The 19324-nt window shown below is 36.5% G+C and overlaps 1 protein-coding gene across 1 annotated transcript in view; it reads right to left on the reverse strand.

The window, feature by feature from the left end:
* The window catches only part of LOC129228361 (endothelin-converting enzyme 2-like), a 238409-nt gene extending 220790 nt beyond the window's left edge, over nucleotides 1-17619 (reverse strand). The window contains 5 exon segments of the mRNA XM_054863040.1: nucleotides 814-870; nucleotides 872-1019; nucleotides 13679-13766; nucleotides 16789-16950; nucleotides 17604-17619. Of these exon segments, the coding sequence (XP_054719015.1) occupies nucleotides 814-870; nucleotides 872-1019; nucleotides 13679-13766; nucleotides 16789-16950; nucleotides 17604-17619 (471 nt within the window).
* Between the last annotated feature and the right edge of the window lie 1705 nt (nucleotides 17620-19324).

Here is a 19324-nt window from a genome sequence, read left to right on the forward strand (position 1 = left end):
CTTTTTATTCCTGAAACAATGACACCTTACACGTGTCTCTAGTATTAATAGTCTTTGAATATGATCGAGTGTTTCGTTTTTTTTTCTATGACTGTACCACACCTCTTCTGTTACGATACTGCAAAAGTTATTTACTGAGATACAGCCAATTGTTTTTTATGCTCCCTTCAAATGCCAACAACCGCACCAATCAAATTATAGTCAATTTTAGAAAGCATGTTTGATTAGCTAAACTAAGCTCATTTAATACAATACAATAACTAAATTTAAAACAAAAAAGAAAACAAATGGTCGTCCATATTGCAAAGATTTTTTAAAGGAATCAATGATAATAACAACGTTTTTTCTAAAAATGCTTTCCTCATATGAGTATCTCATCGGCCAATAGCCGATGATAAAGTAACCCGCGTGTACTCGCGCCATGGTATGATAATTTGATAATATGTTTTGGGAATTTTTCATATGCAGGGAAAATCTTTGCTGTGACAACGCTGAACTCAATCCGGTAACTTAAGTGTTTTACTGGTAAGACTGTGTCATTTCAGGGGAATGAAAAAGGAAAAAATGGTCAACAATACGAACGCTACCTACTGAGTTTGGGGTTAATCCACTGGTTTTAGGGTTAAAATTTTAACTATCAAAATATCACCAAACAGGCAAATGCTTCGTTCAAATGTAGAAGAGTTGAAGCAATTTTCACCCGTCATAACCTTGTTGGGCAACTTTCTAGTTTCAAAACAATTCCTAGCAGAAATTTTACTGTCAAAAGCTTTCACCCAAAAATCACCATGAAAATGAAAATAGAACACTCACGTGTAACAAATACACTGAGCTGTTTCTATCGTCAGGCGCCACAAATGTGTGAAAAAAATGGCTGAACTTGGTGAACGTGGAGCATAGCCAGGCGCCATTCCAGGTCTACGCTGCTTTTGTTCCATTTATGGTTGAGGATGGGCCATTCCCCGATGCCCCAGTCTGTAAGCAGCTCCAGCAATACCTTCACGGATCCATCCTCTATGCTACCTGGAATATTAAGTACTGTTCTGATAAATTAGAAGCAAAAACTGATATTTTAATAAATAAAATTCATTTTTTCATTTCAAATAGAGTAAATAAAGCAGTATGGAGTTAAATAATTTTGTGAAACTTCTAAATAGATAATAAGAACAGAATAGAAACTCAAGAAATAAGTTGGCTACCTCAGAAGGGTCTAGAATACGTTCTACTGCTACGAGTGAGATTAAACTACAGATTAGTCAAACGATGCAATTGATATTTATTTAAAAAACAGTTTTTTTTGTCCAAAAAACCATGGCGCTATATACAGAAAAGCGTTTTGATGGTTTACATGTATTAAATAATCTTAAAAAGTCCAGATAAAATCTTCTTAGAAAGTCTCTTAAAATTTAAAGATCATGGTGCCGAATTTTCTTTTTGAGATAGGACTGATCTCCTGGGTACCAGCAGTTTTATGTTGTTCTTTCAGATGATTTAATATTCATAATGCATTTAAATGGCTTTTCAAACACACGGCCATCAATCGGTAATAATTTAAATTTAATTAATGTCAAATGCGTCATTTGAATTATTTTTGTATCAATTTTTATCCCCTTTGCACCAGTGGAACTGATTCTAAAGCTCGTGAAGTGGACAATTTGTTTTTTAATGATCCTGTAAAACTAATGGCAAAACAAAATACAATCGAAGAAACAACTTAGGTATAAAGTGAAAACTTCAACTTCGGATAAAAATGATAAAATAAATTGAAAGAAACTCGAGGTCCTCCCAATTTTACCACTGGATTCGGAATCGAAAGATGAAAAATCTCCTAAAAAATTATGTTGTAAAACGTTTCCTCGACAAAAAAAAAAAAAAAAAAAAAAAAACTATTCTTTCTCGCAAAAAAAAAAAAAAAAAAAAATGAATAAAAAAATAAATAAAATGCCTTCATCCTTAGTCCCGAACAAATATGAATCTTAATATTTAAGAGACGTCGACTATTTTCTTTTAAAGTCATTTAAACAAAATATTTGCTTATCATGCAGCATAAAACTTATTTAACGAGCATACTATCTTTAGAAAACATTCCACTTGTTTGCTAGGGAAAATATGAATCTTATCATTTAAGAGACATCGACTAATTTATTTGAAGAAAAATTAACATTAAAATCTCGCAACTTCGGCTACAAAGACGAAATTCTTTATTCAAATCAAACATTTACTAAATAGTATGATAATGAAGTACTAGTCGACCCGTGCGGAGCTCCGCACTGTACTTCGAATCGTTTCATAAGGCATTTCGCTCTTTAAAAATTTCAAAGAAAGAATATTATGAAGAAAAACCGAAAAAAGTAAGCGGAAAAAAGTAAGCGCACAAGAGAAGGCATGTAATTTGAAGACATCAGTAACAAAATCTCGTTAAATACAACGTTGTGATAATTTGATCAACCCTCCCCTTTTGGTTGTACGTATTTTTCAATGCAAACTTAAATATCATTAAAAGTGTGGTTGAGTGACACGGGAAAAAATCAGTAATTTTGCATGTGAAAAAACAGGTTGTGGCAAATACAGTCCTGCCCATCTGAGCATCTGACGAAAAAAAAAAGAAAACATTAAAGAGATATTTAGTAGCACGGATTCGAACTGGCGCCATTCTGATTAACAGTACGACGCTCCAACAAACCTAGCAACTGTGCCTTCCTTTTCGAAAGCTATTCATTGAAGGAATGCGTAGTAAAAAACAGCAAAAAAGCTTTTTGCCAGAAAAAATAATAATACTAAGATCATGCTTCTATATTTTTGTCATTAACCAGCATGATACGATTTAAAATTTTTCGTAATGCATGGAATTTGATTAAAGAATGACGAATATCTCACGTATCGATTGAAATAAACATTCTAGAGAAGTAATAAATTAGATTGAAAATAAGTGTTTTTTATCTTTGAATATTGAACTATTTTACATAGAAGGTTGCTTTAAACCGTTACGGCTTAAATGCCCGCACATGTTTTCTTTTTTAATCGAACACTTAAAATTCAAAACCGAAACCAGTTGAATTGAGTCCGTTTTTTTAAGTGTAATTTTTCGAACGTAGACAAAATGTTTCTTTTTTTTCAGCAGAAAGCAGAGGAGTAGAAAATGATTTCTTGCTAATGAAGTTGATAATAATTTTAATGTTTTATATCGTATTCGCGCGAATAAAATAAAATAAAGGTTTACTGGGTGAAACTCGTAGTTTTAATTTGGCGTAGTATTTTTTCATTTGTACAAAGGGGTCGAACACTGCTATTAGAAACATCTACATTTCAGCATACAATGAAAATGTTTTTTCTGCAGAAAAAAGGATTTTCCTTGAGGTAAATCTAACATTTTTTTATGCTTACATTATGCTGAGTGGTCGGGATGTAGTTAAAACTTAAAAAAAAAAAAAAAAAAAGGAAGATCACCCTTTGATTAACAGTCAACTTATCCGAATGATAACTGTAGCCTGCATAAAGAAGTCGAAACACCAAGTAGCATTCTCACTGCATTTATTTTATTACGTGTGTATGTTATGAGTGCATATAATGCGTAATATTAATGTAAATTTGATATTTACATTAATATTACGGATTTTGTCTGATAACCCAAGCTTGCTCGAAGTTCAGATAGTTTATAGCCGAACGCTCTACCGAAAAAAAACTTATCAATTTAACCGAACAACAAAGTTCAGTGCTTTTAAGCTTTATTAAAATACAAACACACACACACACACACACGCACGAACAGGCTATTATTATTATTATTATTATTATTTTTGCCAAAAGCGACGTAAAAAATTGGAAAATTGTATTAGAACTTTGCTTTTAAAAAAAATATGCATAAGAACTTCAAGCTGCATCAAGGTTTTGAAACAGCAAGACGCGTTTCCGAAAACTTAATTTTTCGACCGTAAGTCTATTTTTTCGTCATTAGTCAGCCCTGACAAGTTTTAAGAGGGGAATAATATATGAGAGGGGAATAATATATAAGATTAGATATTAAAGAGAAATGTTTTAATTTTTGCAAAATTTTTACAATTTGATTCTGCAGGCTTCTTGAAGAGTTATAGCATAGATGGCAGCACGTGTTCATTTAACAGCACGGTTAAAATACAAAATAATTTGAAATAAGCTCTTTTTTTAACGTAGCCTTTCAAATGCAGTAGAAATGTGATAGGCTATTTGTTTTTTACAAAAAGAAGAAAAAAAAAATTAGTTTACCCTTCAAATTGAGGTTTTTTTTTTTTATTTGTACAAAGACTCCAAAACTCATTAGAAGAATCTTTACTTCAATATACTGTAACGGATTCGGTGCGACTTCCACTTTCTTGAAATGAAAACACAGTTCTTGATAAAAACACAGGAAATTTATTTACACTATGTACAGGAAAGATCGTCAACAACTGCTAAATTATTCATCAGCAATTATGCAATTATCACACAACACCGTAAACTCAACGTTTACACACGTATTTACTTCCAAATACGAAAACAACACAGCGAAATGCCTCGCTATAAACAGAGCAAAATGCCCTCAGCTCGAAATATCAATCCAAACTAAACTGTTTATCCATCGCTAACGGCTTTTATACACCGAAAAGAATTTTCCACAACATTCTTACCTCTTCGCGAAATGCGTAGACCGTTATCAACGAAAAGAAAGAAAATAGGGGTCGTATACGTTAGCCGAATGAAAAAGGGGTTGTATATTCATTACGGGAAACTATTTACAGGTTACGTTCCTACAATAATTACTATTTACAGAATTTGTAACATTGCCCCCCTTCCTAAGGACTGCACGTCCCGGGCAGTTACAATCCCCAGAAAGGGTGCCAAACTTCTATCACAAGTTTACAAATATACACATTAATTAATAACTAACAGATACAGAAAACACAATAATAACAAGAAATATTACTAAACATTAAAAGCAAAAAATTATCTACAACTTTTATGTTATCAACCATGGTTGTTTACGTAATACTCATGAACTATGGCCATAGTATGGGGCTAACCGATCATAATGTACAACCCTAGGTTTTGCATTAGGTGATTTTTGGATCCTCACTACGACGTCATTTAGTCGGTTAAGGACTTTGTAGGGGTCCATCCCAATGCGACTGCAATTTTGGGTGACAGACCTTTCCGTCGGATGGGATTCCATAACCAAACCTTGTCGCCTTCGTTGAATTTATGTCCAGTAGACCTTGTGTCATATCGGGTCTTCATCTTCTCCGCCGCGATGTTGATTCGCTCTCGTGCGAAGTTATGAACGTCTTCCAACCGGGCCTGGAGATCCTGGATGTACTCCTCAGGCGATGAAGGCGCATCCGGAGGACGACCGAAGACGAGATCACAAGGTAGCCGAAGCTCTCGTCCGAAGAGCATCTGAGATGGGGGCATATCCGGTAGTCTCGTGGACAGCACTGCGGTAGGCCAGCAGGAACAAAGGTAGCTTCTTGTCCCAATCCTGTTGATTTCTGGATACCATAAGTGAGAGATTATTCAGGATTGTGCGGTTTAAATCTCTCCACCATGCCGTCCGATTGTGGGTGTAGTGGTGTTGTCCTAGTTTTCTCAATTCCGAAAATTTGACATAGGCCCTTAAACACAGCAGAGATGAAATTCCTCCCTTGATCGGAATGAATCTGCAAAGGTGTTCCGTATCTCGAGATCCAATGTTGGACTAGAGTCTCTGCTACGGTAGTAGCCTCTTGATCTGGAATGGGATATGCTTCCGGCCATTTGGTGAAGTAGTCGATGGAAACAAGAATGTATTTGTTCCCATCAGCAGTTCTTGGTAGAGGACCCAGGATGTCGATCCCAATTCGTTCGAAAGGAGCTCCAACGTTGTACAGATGTAGCTTCCCTCTGCTTCTCTTCTTCAGTCCTTTACGAGCAGCACAGGCGTCACAAGAATGGCACCACTTCTCCACGTCATCCTTCAACTTGCTCCAGAAGAAGCGCTCCCGAACTTTATTGAGAGTTTTTCAAGACACCAAAATGTCCTCCAGTCGCAACTACTATGTATTTCTTTCAGAACATCTGAAATCCTGGATCGAGGAAGTAGTAACTGCCACCTAGATGTCTTGCCGTCGTCAGATTCCCATTTCCGGTGTAGCACGCCGTTCCGTAAATGGAGTGAGTTCCATAAAGCCCAGTATCTTTTTGTTGCAGGACTGAAGATGGAAACGTCCTGCCAGCTAGGGCGTCGACTGTCACTTTCCATGAACTCTAAAATTGGTTTTATGTCGGGGTCTTCAAGTTGAGCTTTTCGAACTTGGTCATCACTCCATGGATCAGGTTCTGATGATGTTGAAGTCACTGTCACCTGATAGGCAGTAGGGCTAGTCGTTCCATACTGTTTCTCGATTCGGGAACAATAGTGGCAGTTCTCAGGACAGGGTCTCCTTGATACAGCGTCAGCATTACCGTGAGATAACCCTTTTCGATGCTTGATCTCCATGTCATATTCCCTGGAGCCGCTGTATCCATCTGGCTATCTGGCCTTCTGGATTCTTGAAGTTCAAAAGCCAAGTTAACGAGGCATGATCTGTCCGAAGCAGAAATTTTCGGCCGTAGAGGTAATGATGGAAGTGTTCTACAGCTTTCACTATGGCCAGTAACTCCTTTCTGGTGACGCAGTAATTTCGCTCCGACTTTGATAAGCATTTGCTCCAGTAAGCGATGACATGTTCATTTCCGTCAATTTCTTGGGATAAAACAGCTCCAATTCCCTCGTTGCTCGCATCAGTGTCCAGGATGAAGGATTTTTCAGGCTGAGGATAGGCGAGGATAGGCGTTGATGTTAAAAGCCTCCTTCAGTCGTAGAAATGCAGCTTCGCATTCTTTGGTCCATTCAAACATTTGCTTGCTCTCCGTCAGCTTATGCAAAGGTCGTGCAATGTTGGAAAAACCCCTTCACAAACTTCCTGTAGTACGTGCAGAGCCCCAGGAAACTTCGCAACTGATGGATGTTTTCGGGACGGCTCCAACTCCTGACCGCAGATACCTTCTCTGGATCGGTTTGTACACCCTCAGAAGAGATGATGTGACCAAGGTAGTTCACTTCCCGGCGGAACAAATTACATTTGGACGGGCTTAACTTCAGATTGGCTTCCTTAAGCTTTTGCAGCACCTTCCTAAGATTTGCCAGATGTTCTTCGAAGCTGCGTCCCACGATGATGATATCGTCTAAGTAGACCAGACAGGATTCGTAAGAGAGTCCTCTTAACACTGTCTCCATAAGACGCTCGAACGTAGCTGGTGCATTGCAGAGGCCGAAGGGCATCACTTTGAACTGCCATAAGCCTTGTCCAGTTGTAAACGCTGTCTTCTCTCGGTCATCAGGGTGTATCTCAACCTGCCAGTAGCCGCTCTTCAAGTCCAGGGTCGAAAACCACTTGTGTCCGGAAAGAGTGTCCAAGGTGTCGTCTATCCGTGGAAGAGGGTAACTGTCTTTCTTGGTGATTTCATTCAGTCGTCGGTAATCGACACAAAATCTGGTGGAGCCATCTTTCTTTCGGACCAAGACGATGGGAGAGGCCCAAGGACTGGATGACGGTTCGATTACATCATTCTCCTTCATCTCTTTCAGGAGGGTCTCAACCTCTTCCTTCTTGGCAAACGGTAGTCGTCTTGGATGCTGTTTAATAGGGGGGTGTTCTCCAGTGTAAATCCTATGCTACGTTAAATTCGTACGGCCAACATCCTCCGATGTAGATGAAAACAGATGCTTGAAGTCATCCACCAATTGTTCCGCAGCAGTTCTTTGATCTTTCGATAACGGCGCACTCCCAATTAACTTCGATGTCAAGGACTCGGAAGACACAGTCTCGGGGGAATTGATTCTTCTAATGATGCAGTTTACTGGAGTACAAGTTGCCAACACTTCACCTTTTCGGATATTCCTTGGCCTTTCACTCACGTTGGCGACTCTCACAGGAATTACATCCTTAGAAAGGTCCACAAGCGTAGATGCTACCAGCACTCCTTTTAGGCTATTGCTTAGGTTAGGGTATTCAATGAGTCCAAATCGAAAACTATTGCTTTCTTCAAGGGAGCCAGGTATTAATGATTCTGACCTTGAGGGAATCGATAAATCTGTTTGGGCTATTATTTGATGAGCGGATTTTACATCACTTTCTGCGGGGGGAAAACGGCTATGTCTTCTCTCATCGAGTGCAGCTCATTAGTCTTGAAGTCGAGAGTGAAGTCATACTTCTTCAAAAAGTCCAATCCGAGAATGAAGGGGTCCGTGATATTAGCGACGAATGCCGTATGATGGTAGGTGGCATTCCCAAACACTATTTCCAAGTCCACTTTACCGTCAATCTCAATTTTGTCACCTGTCACAGTCTGGAGACTTACGCGTGGCGATGTCCACAGCAGTTTCAATCCGAATTCACGAGCCACATCTGTCCTAATGATTGTCACATTGGCTCCAGTGTCAACAATCAGTCTGCAGGGGTTCCCATTTACATGTGCGTAAATGAAAAGTCCATCACTGCCACTACTAGAAGAGGAAATCTGCAGAGCTTTAGTGGTGGTGATTTCCTTCCCTCGCGTAGCTTGGCGAGCCGGACAACTCCTTCGCAGGTGTCCTTCACTACCGCATTTCCAGCACTTCTGCTCTTGTTTCTTTTGGGCTGTTATGCTGCTCAACTGTCTCTTCAAGTCACCGAGTTGTCTCTCAAGTTCAGCGAGGTGGGACGACCTGGAATCAGACTCATCAGCTTCCTGAGTCCGGATTAGATGGCGATCCACACGGGTTGCTTCTTGGGCGGCCTCGTATCTCATCGCATACACAACGGCAGAATTCAGGTCTTTGACATCCGCCATCCGTAGAGCTTTCTGGATTTCCAGATCTCGAACCCCGTCGATGTAGTAGTTGAGTGCCAGGTTGTCTCGAACATCCGCAGGGCAGTCGTAAAAAGCAAGATGAGACAGTCTCTCGATGTCCGCCGCAAGCTCTTGCAGGGTTTCCCCAGTTTTCTGGAAACGGGACTTCAACTGGAGTCGGCTGAAATCTTTCTGGCACTTCTCACCGAAGCGAAGCTCCAACGCAGATGTGAGGGCGGCGAAATCCAGGCGCTGGCCGTCCGGAAGGGTCTGGAGAATGTCCGCTGCGTCACCTCTCAGGGATGCTGCAAGATGACAGGCCTTGGTAGCAGAGTCCCATCCGTTCGCTTCCGCCACTATCATGAATTGAGTTTTGTAAACCCGCCACGAAGTTTTCCCATCAAATGTGGCAAGTTTAATGGACGGTCGAGCAACCGATGTGGGAGCGCCAAACTGTACAGAGCTGCTTTCCGCGGTCGCCAATCTCCTTTCCACGTCCTTAAAGATCTCTTCTTTAAGTAGATGAAATCTTCTATCTTCATCTTCAAATTTATTTTCTACAGCATTGAATCGGCTTTCAACGGCATTAAATTTTTCTTCAATAGCATCAACTCGATGCTCTATGTCATTAAATTTATTTTCCATCACAGTCTTTACCGAAATAAGGTCGTTTTTAATTTCTTCTTGGTTAGACGTTAAGTCCTCTTTCAGCACCGTTAAATCGCTTTTTAACTGGTCTTGATTTGCCAACATACTTGCAGTCAGATCATTTTTTAATTGTTCTTGATTAGCCGCCATATCATTTTTTAATTGTTCTTGATTAGCCGCCATATCACTCTTCACAGAGGTGATTGCGTCAAGAAGTTGTTTTAATTGTTCATCCATTGCGCGAGTAATCACCATAAAAATAAAGTCCTAATTCAAAAAAAAGTCTTTATGAAAAAATGTCCAAAGTTACACTTACTCCAAGAAAGTCCAGAAGTAGCCCCACGTTGGGCGCCAAATTGTAACGGATTCGGTGCGACTTCCACTTTCTTGAAATGAAAACACAGTTCTTGATAAAAACACAGGAAATTTATTTACACTATGTACAGGAAAGATCGTCAACAACTGCTAAATTATTCATCAGCAATTAAGCAATTATCACACAACACCGTAAACTCAACGTTTACACACGTATTTACTTCCAAATACGAAAACAACACAGCGAAATGCCTCGCTATAAACAGAGCAAAATGCCCTCAGCTCGAAATATCAATCCAAACTAAACTGTTTATCCATCGCTAACGGCTTTTATACACCGAAAAGAATTTTCCACAACATTCTTACCTCTTCGCGAAATGCGTAGACCGTTATCAACGAAAAGAAAGAAAATAGGGGTCGTATACGTTAGCCGAATGAAAAAGGGGTTGTATATTCATTACGGGAAACTATTTACAGGTTACGTTCCTACAATAATTACTATTTACAGAATTTGTAACAATACGATTCATTATTTTTTATGAACAAAAAACAATTCCATCGTTGTCTGTAATCTTAAACTTGTTACTTGTTACTTATGCTTTAATTTTCTTACCAGAGCCAAAGCTTAAAAAGAAAAAAAAAACGTACAATTCAGAAGTAATTTAGCAAAGTGACTTCAAGTTTTCATATCAGCAAGGAGCGGTTCCTTCTCAATTATTCTATTTTTTCATAGTTGTTATTCACTTAAGTAAGTGTTCATGTAATGCGCGATACTTCTCTTATTTTTTGTTGCAGATTGTCCGGACGTGGGCCCGAACACGTACCCTCCTGGTTATGAAGAGAACGCTCTGCCGATCAAGCTATTCAGCTCTGTCGGTCATAGCGCAAATTAAAGTTATAAGTTTAACCGAAAACCTCATTCTGGTTCTTTAAAACAGGTTTTTCGGCTGAAAAAAACAATTTTTAGACCGTGGGTCTATTTTTCGTCAGTAGCCAGCACCATAAGCTTTAAAATAAGGCGTAAATCAAAGAAATCGATCAAGAATTGAGGAAAATCTGGCGTAGAAGCCAAAAACAGGCTACAGAAATAATATATAAGGATTCTCGATTGAGGCAGTGAGAAGCAAAAGGTTTAAGTTTTGAGTAAAAGGCATTTAAAGATACAGTGCTGGTAAACGATTTACGATGAATGTATGTGAAATTCTGCAAAACTTATGGAATAAACATTTAACAGCAGGAACCGATAATTGTTTACGCAGATCGGGGCTGTTTCCGGACCAAGGCAAACTGCTGACCCCATGCTCATTTTTCCATTTCTGAACCTGTGTGGGTTTAGAGAAAAAAAAATATTTAACCCCATGTCACTTTAAGTCTAATGGCAGGATAAAGGTTTTAAATTGTTACTTACCAGTTTTGCCCTATGGCACGGAGCAGAATCATCTTCGAGAATGACGTTTAGAACTGAAGTAAAGTGATCCCGGATAGTAAATTTCTCCTCCAATATGCCAATATACACCTGAACGTTTACTGTTTGTTGCACAAAGTGAAGCCCACCAACTTGATCAGAAATACATTCCCAAATCCTCTGGGATACGGGATGCTTGACTGTGTGTTGAATGCAGCCGGGATTATATTCCTCTCCTTCGCGGCGCGAGTGATGCAATTTTTTTTTACCACCACTGTAAGGTCCCAGGTAGGCTTTCATTGATTTTTTTTAAATCATGCATGTATAGCATTACCTACCGGGGCTACAAGTACTATCTCTCGCCCTAAAACATTTGAGAGGTTCACACTGCAAAAAAAATCAAAACGTGACTGATTATTTCCGTGGAAAGTTGTGGGATTTCCTCTATTTCCCCGTAACATCATGTATCTTTATAAAAAAGTTCCCTGAATTGTTTCAAGTTGCACGAATGCAGACTTCTCACTGATGTAAAAAATATTCTTAGCTAACAGTTTAAAAATTAACCACGTGTATTTATTTAGCATATCGCCTTTTATTGCTGTCACCAGTCCAGGTTGACCTAGAGCCCCTTGAAAAAGACAGGCTGACTTATCCGACATTTTGGTTCCAAGACAGAATCGGATCCAACCTCGTTTCTAGTATTTATAAATACGTTATAATATTCGCTGGTTGCTAAGTCGTAAAATAATTGATGATAAGTTGAGTAAAATGTCACTTTAGGTAAATTTTGAAAGATAACTTCGTTTACAAATTCAGCTAAAATGTATCGGGAAATGTTTACGGTAATAAACCTCATTTTCATACCTTATTTGTTTTTAATTTGTATTAATTAAATTGTATTCATCCACAGAATAAAATAATCAAACATCAATCGGGCAACACACCTAAAGTTTGGACACCAGTTTTCTGCAATGAGGCTTTTGTACAAATGTTTATTTTTTTCGCCCGATAATTTTGGAACCAAAATGTCGGATAAGTCAGCTCCCCTTATATAGGAGCCTTAGGTTGACCAAGCTACCGATGTGAGCAAAGAAGCTTCTAGGTAGTTGCAGCCTTGTGAGACAAGAATCGAAGGTTAGACAGACCCCTGGTCCCTACCTGTAATTCTGTTTTAGCGCCTTGGGCATTGATGTTCTTGAAGCCTTCGTAGTAACTCTGGAAGTTTCTAATGAGTTGTATTAATCCTATCGAATTTCCCTCGAAGGCTCTAGACTGGCTTTAACCGGTGAGATCTCCATCAGGATGATCTCTTCTTCAGGATGAATCTAGGCTAATTTCAGGAAGGTTACGGATTTTTTTCGGAAAACGATCCTGGTTTTTTCAAGATATGTTACTGGCAGAAATTGGGCACATCAGCTGCCCAAAATTTCCAGGAACATTTCTGAATCGTTTTTACTGTGCACATACCATTTGTACTGGTTATCTCCAATTTTTTTCAATTTTTGCATTTACATCCCTTTGCTTCTCACTGCCTTAATTGTTATTAAAAAATGTATAATTGACTCTTAAAAGAAAAACAAAATCCGAAAATAGTCGTATAGCGGACGAGAGCAATTTGGTACAGCATCGACGTAAAATGATTTATAAAAATTCGTTTTGTTTGTGCAACTAGGATCAGAAGAAAAACTGGAAGTTCCAAAAAGTGTTTCAGTTATTCAATAAACCAAAAGATTAAAGTTATTGTCAACCCTTTATTCCTGTTTGTTTGTCGGTAAATTCCTAGATTCTGTTTTGATATTAAGATGGCAGTTGAAAATTATCGTAAAGCATTTCATTTATATTGGCTATCTTCTTAAAAGAAATATGTAAAATATAAAGTTCGAGATGAGAAATTTCGAGATCTTTTTAACGTATATCAGCTAAAAATGATTAGCGGGAACAACGGCTATTTTCTTAAAAGAAATATGAAAAATATAAAGTTCGAGATGAGAAATTTCGAGATCTTTTTAACGTATATCAGCTAAAAATGATTAGCGGGAACAACACACAAAAATATTTTTATTTGGCGGGATTTTAGGAAAAAAATGTAGGAATCCCGCAATTTCGCACCCTTTCCCAAAAAGTATCTGCCAAACGACCATTATCTGTGTTTTCTTCTTTCATTACAATTATTTCATATTGAGCCTTTCCCTATCGCCAACTCCACAGAAGTATGGTTAAATAGTTTATAATCCTGCTTGGCGGGAAACTTTTAAAAGTGAAGTGGTTGTTTTGTGAACAAAAAGCTCCACACCAAACAGGATAAAAAATTTGAAGGATCTATCCATACTTCTGAAGAGTTTTGTACAGATTCAATAAGTTTTGTAATGTTTTAAACAGTGAATGATACCTCATAAATGTGTCCATAAATGAACACCACATATTTCTTAATGAACATAATTGTACAACTTACTTGTATTCATACATGAAGTGTATAGTCTTTTCACCTTCAAAATGGCATCAGTGTCATTAGCCATCGCTGGTTGTTCAATTAGTTCTGTAATGAAAAAAAAAAAACAAAAGCATTGGCATTATTTGAAAATAATGCTGATTGAGAGATTACCAATTTTTGAAATGTTTTTAAGATGCAATGTAATCCATTTATGGGGAAGTCGAGTTTGATTTAGTTTTTACATTTAAAATTAGATTTTAAAAACTAGAGTTTAAGGTGTTTTTTTTTTACTCCGAATTAAACTTGATAAAGTCAGTGTTATACAAACAATTTGCGTTATTACTATTTTTAGAAATCTGTTACACTTAGGTCTGGTTAATTAGATAATTAGATAATTCTAGATTGAAAGAGTTAATTTACTTAGGTTAATTAGGCAAGTTAAGTTAATTTACTTAGGTTACTGCCCAAGTAACCTATGTAAATTTTTGCAAATAAGTAAAGTCAATAAAAATAAACTGGAGACGAGGTGTAACATTTACAAATGTATCATCAACAAAAAAATAAATAAATAAATTAATTAATTAATTAAAAGTTCCTTGCAATTAATTCAATCAAAAATTTACTACAAACCTGTTCCTAATCATAGAAGAACAACATGAAATGAACATGAAATCACAATTGAAGCTAATAAAATAGTTGATACACAAGCACAACAATGCTGCATGTTTCAAAGTTTAAAGAAGTGTAAAAAAGCTCCTCCGGTGACAAGACAAATCTTTCATTTGGAAGAAGAGTGCCACAATACGAAGAAATGAAATTTTACTGGAGAAGTGTTTTAAGTTGAACTCTTAAGGCAATTTGCATTAACAAAAGTAAGTTGACTGTGTTCTTTAGTGGTTAATATTAGAACAAAAAATCTGTAATTATTTTCCAAAGAAGATAACGTCCTTTGAAGGCTTTTAAACGTAAAGAAAAAGTTAAAAAATTCGTATTGTGGCAGTACCGTGTAGACATTTCGCTCGTTTGAAAGAAGAGCTTCCAAAGGAGCGAAATGTCTACACAGTAATCAAGCTTATGCCACACTCGTGATAGTATCACCTCTGATGAAGTTCAACACTGCAGTTATCCGCTGCTTCAGTTCGTCTAAGTCCTGAGGAAGTGTAGGCACAGACACCTAGTCTTTAACGAAACCCCAGAGGAAAAAAATCACAGGGCGTTAGATCTGGTGATCTCGGTGGCCAATGAAGGCATGTCAAATCCTGTGACCCAGCACGGATGATCCAGCGATGGGGTTAACGTTTGTTCAAGCGGTGGTTCTTTACGAAATTTCGTGCCGAAATACTCGTATATTTGAACAACAGTTACCTAGAAGGTTTTGGCATATTCGAAAACTTAGTACGCTTTCTCTTGCATTGACGGCATTTTGCTTAACAGCGACTCTAGCCGCGAGATCGTCATTCGATGATTTTCCTCTGTTGCTAAATAAAACTTGAATAATTGTACTTGCAGAACAAATTTGTTTCGGCTAATTAAATCCATTACGGCAGTCACGCAGCGCTATTCTTTTTGGCCCATTCATTATGAATCACCCTGTAATGTACATTGTGCTCTTTTTTTATAATTAAATGGGTTACTGATAAGAAAAATCATCTTTACTTGCTGGAAGTTCATCATAAAAATATTCCGCAATACTATAAGCAGTTGCTCTAACATTAAAAACGGCGCGTATTTTTAAAGAGCTGGAAGCCAAGACAGTTATTAAACTACTGCTCTGATAATTCAAAGTCAAAATAATCATCAGAGTATGTAAAAATATCAATACAAATTAAGGAAATTAATACTTTGATCATAGTCAATTTTTTTAATTTGAGTGTATTTTGCTTGAAATAAATCAAAAATCTAAAATCAAACGAAAGAGCATTTAAAACCGGATAACAAATTTATGCCACATGAAAATAAAACATAGAAAAAAAATTTATTAAAAAAATGATAAAAGTTCATATGCAGTGGCCAAGCTCAAACACATGACGTCACACAAGGGTGCTTCTTTCATGAAACTCCTGTATCAATTTAAATGCGTGCTCTTTTATCTCATCTATAATACATTTTTCATCAACAATTGATTTTTTTTTCTTTTCAGTTCTTAACATTCCCATGCTTAAACAATCCCTTTTGAACATTTTCTTTCCCCCCTCCCCCCAAAAAAGGAGAAAATACATGACCTTGAGCTTATTTTGATAAAATATAAATTCCGTCCATATAAAATTACTGCGTTTTGAAATCGTAACTTTAATCCAAATGGTCCTGTACTTTAAATGTTTTATTGACACTTTAACTTGTTTTTTTTTATAAACTATGCCCGAATTTCAGTTTTGAAATGTGAGGATCTTCGGTTTACTGAACTTGGACTATCGGGTTCTCTTTTTAACCACCGACACACAAAGGAAGGGGTTATAAGTTTGACGTGTCTGTGTATTTGTACGTGGCACTCTAGCGCCTAAACGGATAGACCGATTTTGAAAATAAAAAAAAATGTTCGAAAGGAGTTCGAAAAAAAAAAGTTGATCGAGAGTGTTCTTACCTATGTTGCGTCTTTGGATGCGATTAATTAACGAATATCTTAACTAAAACCCTCTAAAAGGTTTTCTTGCGATTTTTGCAGTAAAAACATATCTAAAAATTTTAAAATTTAGTACCAAAAACAAAGAGTATTTTTTCTGCGTCTGATAGAATGTGTTTTGAACTTCCATGTTATATAAAATTCGAATTATAACACTTTTGTAAAGCATATTTTCAATACGGCAAAGCCTTTATTCACGCTATTGGTAACCGAATTCATTGTTGGCGGACAAGAAAATTAAAAGCAATGATTTAAATTTTTTATCTGCTGCCAGTTTCTATTTGTCAACAGCTAAAATACTTGTAATTGATTTTTAACAGCATAAGGCTTTTAAAGGGATTTTTAATTTTCCTTCTTAATTCTACATTGGCGACGCAGTCGGTTTTTTTTTTTTTTAATTTTTAATTTCCGTTACTTGTTAACGGAATCGCATTTGATATTCAAATTTGTAAATATTATACATCCGTTAATTCAAATTGCTAAGAAAAAAGTCTTCAAACAACTTACTCTTCAGTGTGATATACATGTCGTCCTGCATGGTCTGTATGGTTGATCGCAAGTAATGATCATCCGGGACTGTGTGCCTGTTGAGATAATTACCACACGCAAAATGGTAGAAATCGTTACATGGCTCTACCGAAGGGTCCATTCTTTCTATTATGCGAGCAGCTGCGGAGGAAAGAGAAAAAAGTTAACAAGAAAAGGTCTCATCAACATCTAATTACAGTCACTTAATTATGCTTCAGAAAGTTTTTGGCCAGCAATTATAATTAATTTCACGAGAAAAACGGAGATGTCGTTAAAGAAGCAGCCATTAAATACCAATATTAGTTATAAGGTAAGATAATTGAGTTTAAGCGAATGTCTTCGGAAAAAAATATCTTAAAGTCAGGATGTTCGATTAGTGGAAGGTTTCTTAGAAATGTGTTTAGGAAAGACTTCATTAGTATCAGTAAGGGCTTGAGAGTGGGGATAAAAATACAAAGAAAAGTATCTTCTACAGAAATTTTGCTCTATATTTCAATATGTGCATTGCCAAATTAATTGAACTATTTTTCATTTGGTTTTTCTAGACATATTTTGAAAGATATTTGCTGAACAATGTATCATTTGGCACAGCGTAATTGGTAAAACGTAAACACTTAGAAACAGGGAAAGAAAGTATAAAATTTAAGTTACCTTAACTTTTTAATAATAAATAAGAATAAAAAATAAATAAATAAATAAATATTAGAGGAAAAATAAATATTTTAACCCAAAACAGAGTTGGATTTAAGCATTTCTAACTGCAATATAGCGCTCAACTTTTATGTAAGTCATACCTACACTGATATCCATTAGCGCAACCAGAATAACCTTCTGAAGTCGGTTTTGTGAAAAAAAAAAAAAACAGTCCATACACGTGAATAAACTACCGTATTACAATTGGTAATACAGTAAAACCTGTGAAGTTGACCACCCTTGTAAGTTGACCACCTGTCTAAGTTGACCTCTTTTTTCAGGCGCGGAATCAACCCTTATCATATAAATCAACCTTTGTAAGTTGACCACCTGTTTAAGTTGACCACTAAAGTAGTGCACCGCAAATGGTCATCTTACACAGGTTTTACTGTAATATCAAAATCAAGTCCTGTGGCGAGTTGTTTTCACCCCCAAAACCATAAAACAGAATAAATTCAAATTGTTACTTACTACATTTATCACATCGAACGTACTTTCATGTGAAAGATTGATACGCCAAATTTAAATTTTCATTCTTTCTCAAATCTTATCCCTTTAACCTTACTGTTGCAAACTCACTCAAATGTTACGCAATAACCAGTAAAAAAAATAATAAAAAAAACCCCCACTCATAATGGTAAATAGTATAAAATTTATAAAATCAATTTATTACTACTTAACATTAACGGCTAATTTTTTAATATCAAATACGTAAATTCAGGGCGGTGTATTTCACGTATCAAATACGTAGTTAGAAATGTGGAGGAAACACTTGGACATTAAATTTTACAGTATTTTAACTTAAAAAGTTTTGCACCACATGAAATATTAAAAACTTAAATATCATATAATTAAAATTGATCATTCAAATCAAAATTTAATACAATTAACTTTACTTGAATACACTTAACTTACTTTGCTTTTAAAGACAAAAAAAAAAATATTTGGCAAATGTTTGAATTTTGACAAGAAATTGGTTCCATGAGCAACCAAGTCCAACTTTTAAGCGGGCAAGCGTCCGAAAAGCGCATGCGCGCAAATAACTTTTTGCCGTCGCGTCGCCTAGAAAAGTGGGTGCTTCCTTGTAGGCAACGCTTTTGCCTGTGTACTTCAAAATTTGAGTGTATAATAGTGACTAGTGGTTGCTGTGACATAGTTGTGCATCTAGTTGAACTATATCTATGCTACGAATTTCCATGCATGTATAACCGCATTTAATTTACAGAATTCAAGTACAATGTATTTCTATATAGAGTAAGAAATGTAGCAATTTGAAATTCTGTCTTTCTTTTTAAATCACTTTGTATCTTTCCACATTGAAATAATCAGCTTCACTACGTAAAACAAAAAGCAAGGGTTTGTGGGGTGACCCTCCCCCCCCCCCCCATTTTTTTCTGACAAGTTGCCAAGCTTAGTCTGGTAACATAAATACATGTCAGTGTGACACTCCTTCACTCCTAAAGGAGGCAATATTGATTTGTTATGATCAATCCTCCCAATGGAAAACTCTAGCTGTGTTACTACTACAAGATACAGTTGTGCATAATTTTGTACATACTGACGAACTTGTTAAAATGAAATTGAGGATGGCCAAATAGAATTTTTTTGATATTCAATACGTCAGCCCGTACATAAACAACGACAGAAATCGCAAAGCAAAAAAGAAAATTAAAAAAAAAAAAAAAAAAAAAAAAAACATTAGAAATTTATCCAGATTTGATTAATAAGAACAGTGTTTGGAATTTAAAAGGAAAACATTTTCGTAAATACAGTAATTTACTTTTGATATTTTTTTAATGAAAATGCCATTAATAACTTGTTT

Source organism: Uloborus diversus, chromosome 8 (genome assembly GCF_026930045.1).
Source record: "Uloborus diversus isolate 005 chromosome 8, Udiv.v.3.1, whole genome shotgun sequence".
Taxonomy (NCBI): Eukaryota; Metazoa; Arthropoda; class Arachnida; order Araneae; family Uloboridae; genus Uloborus; species Uloborus diversus.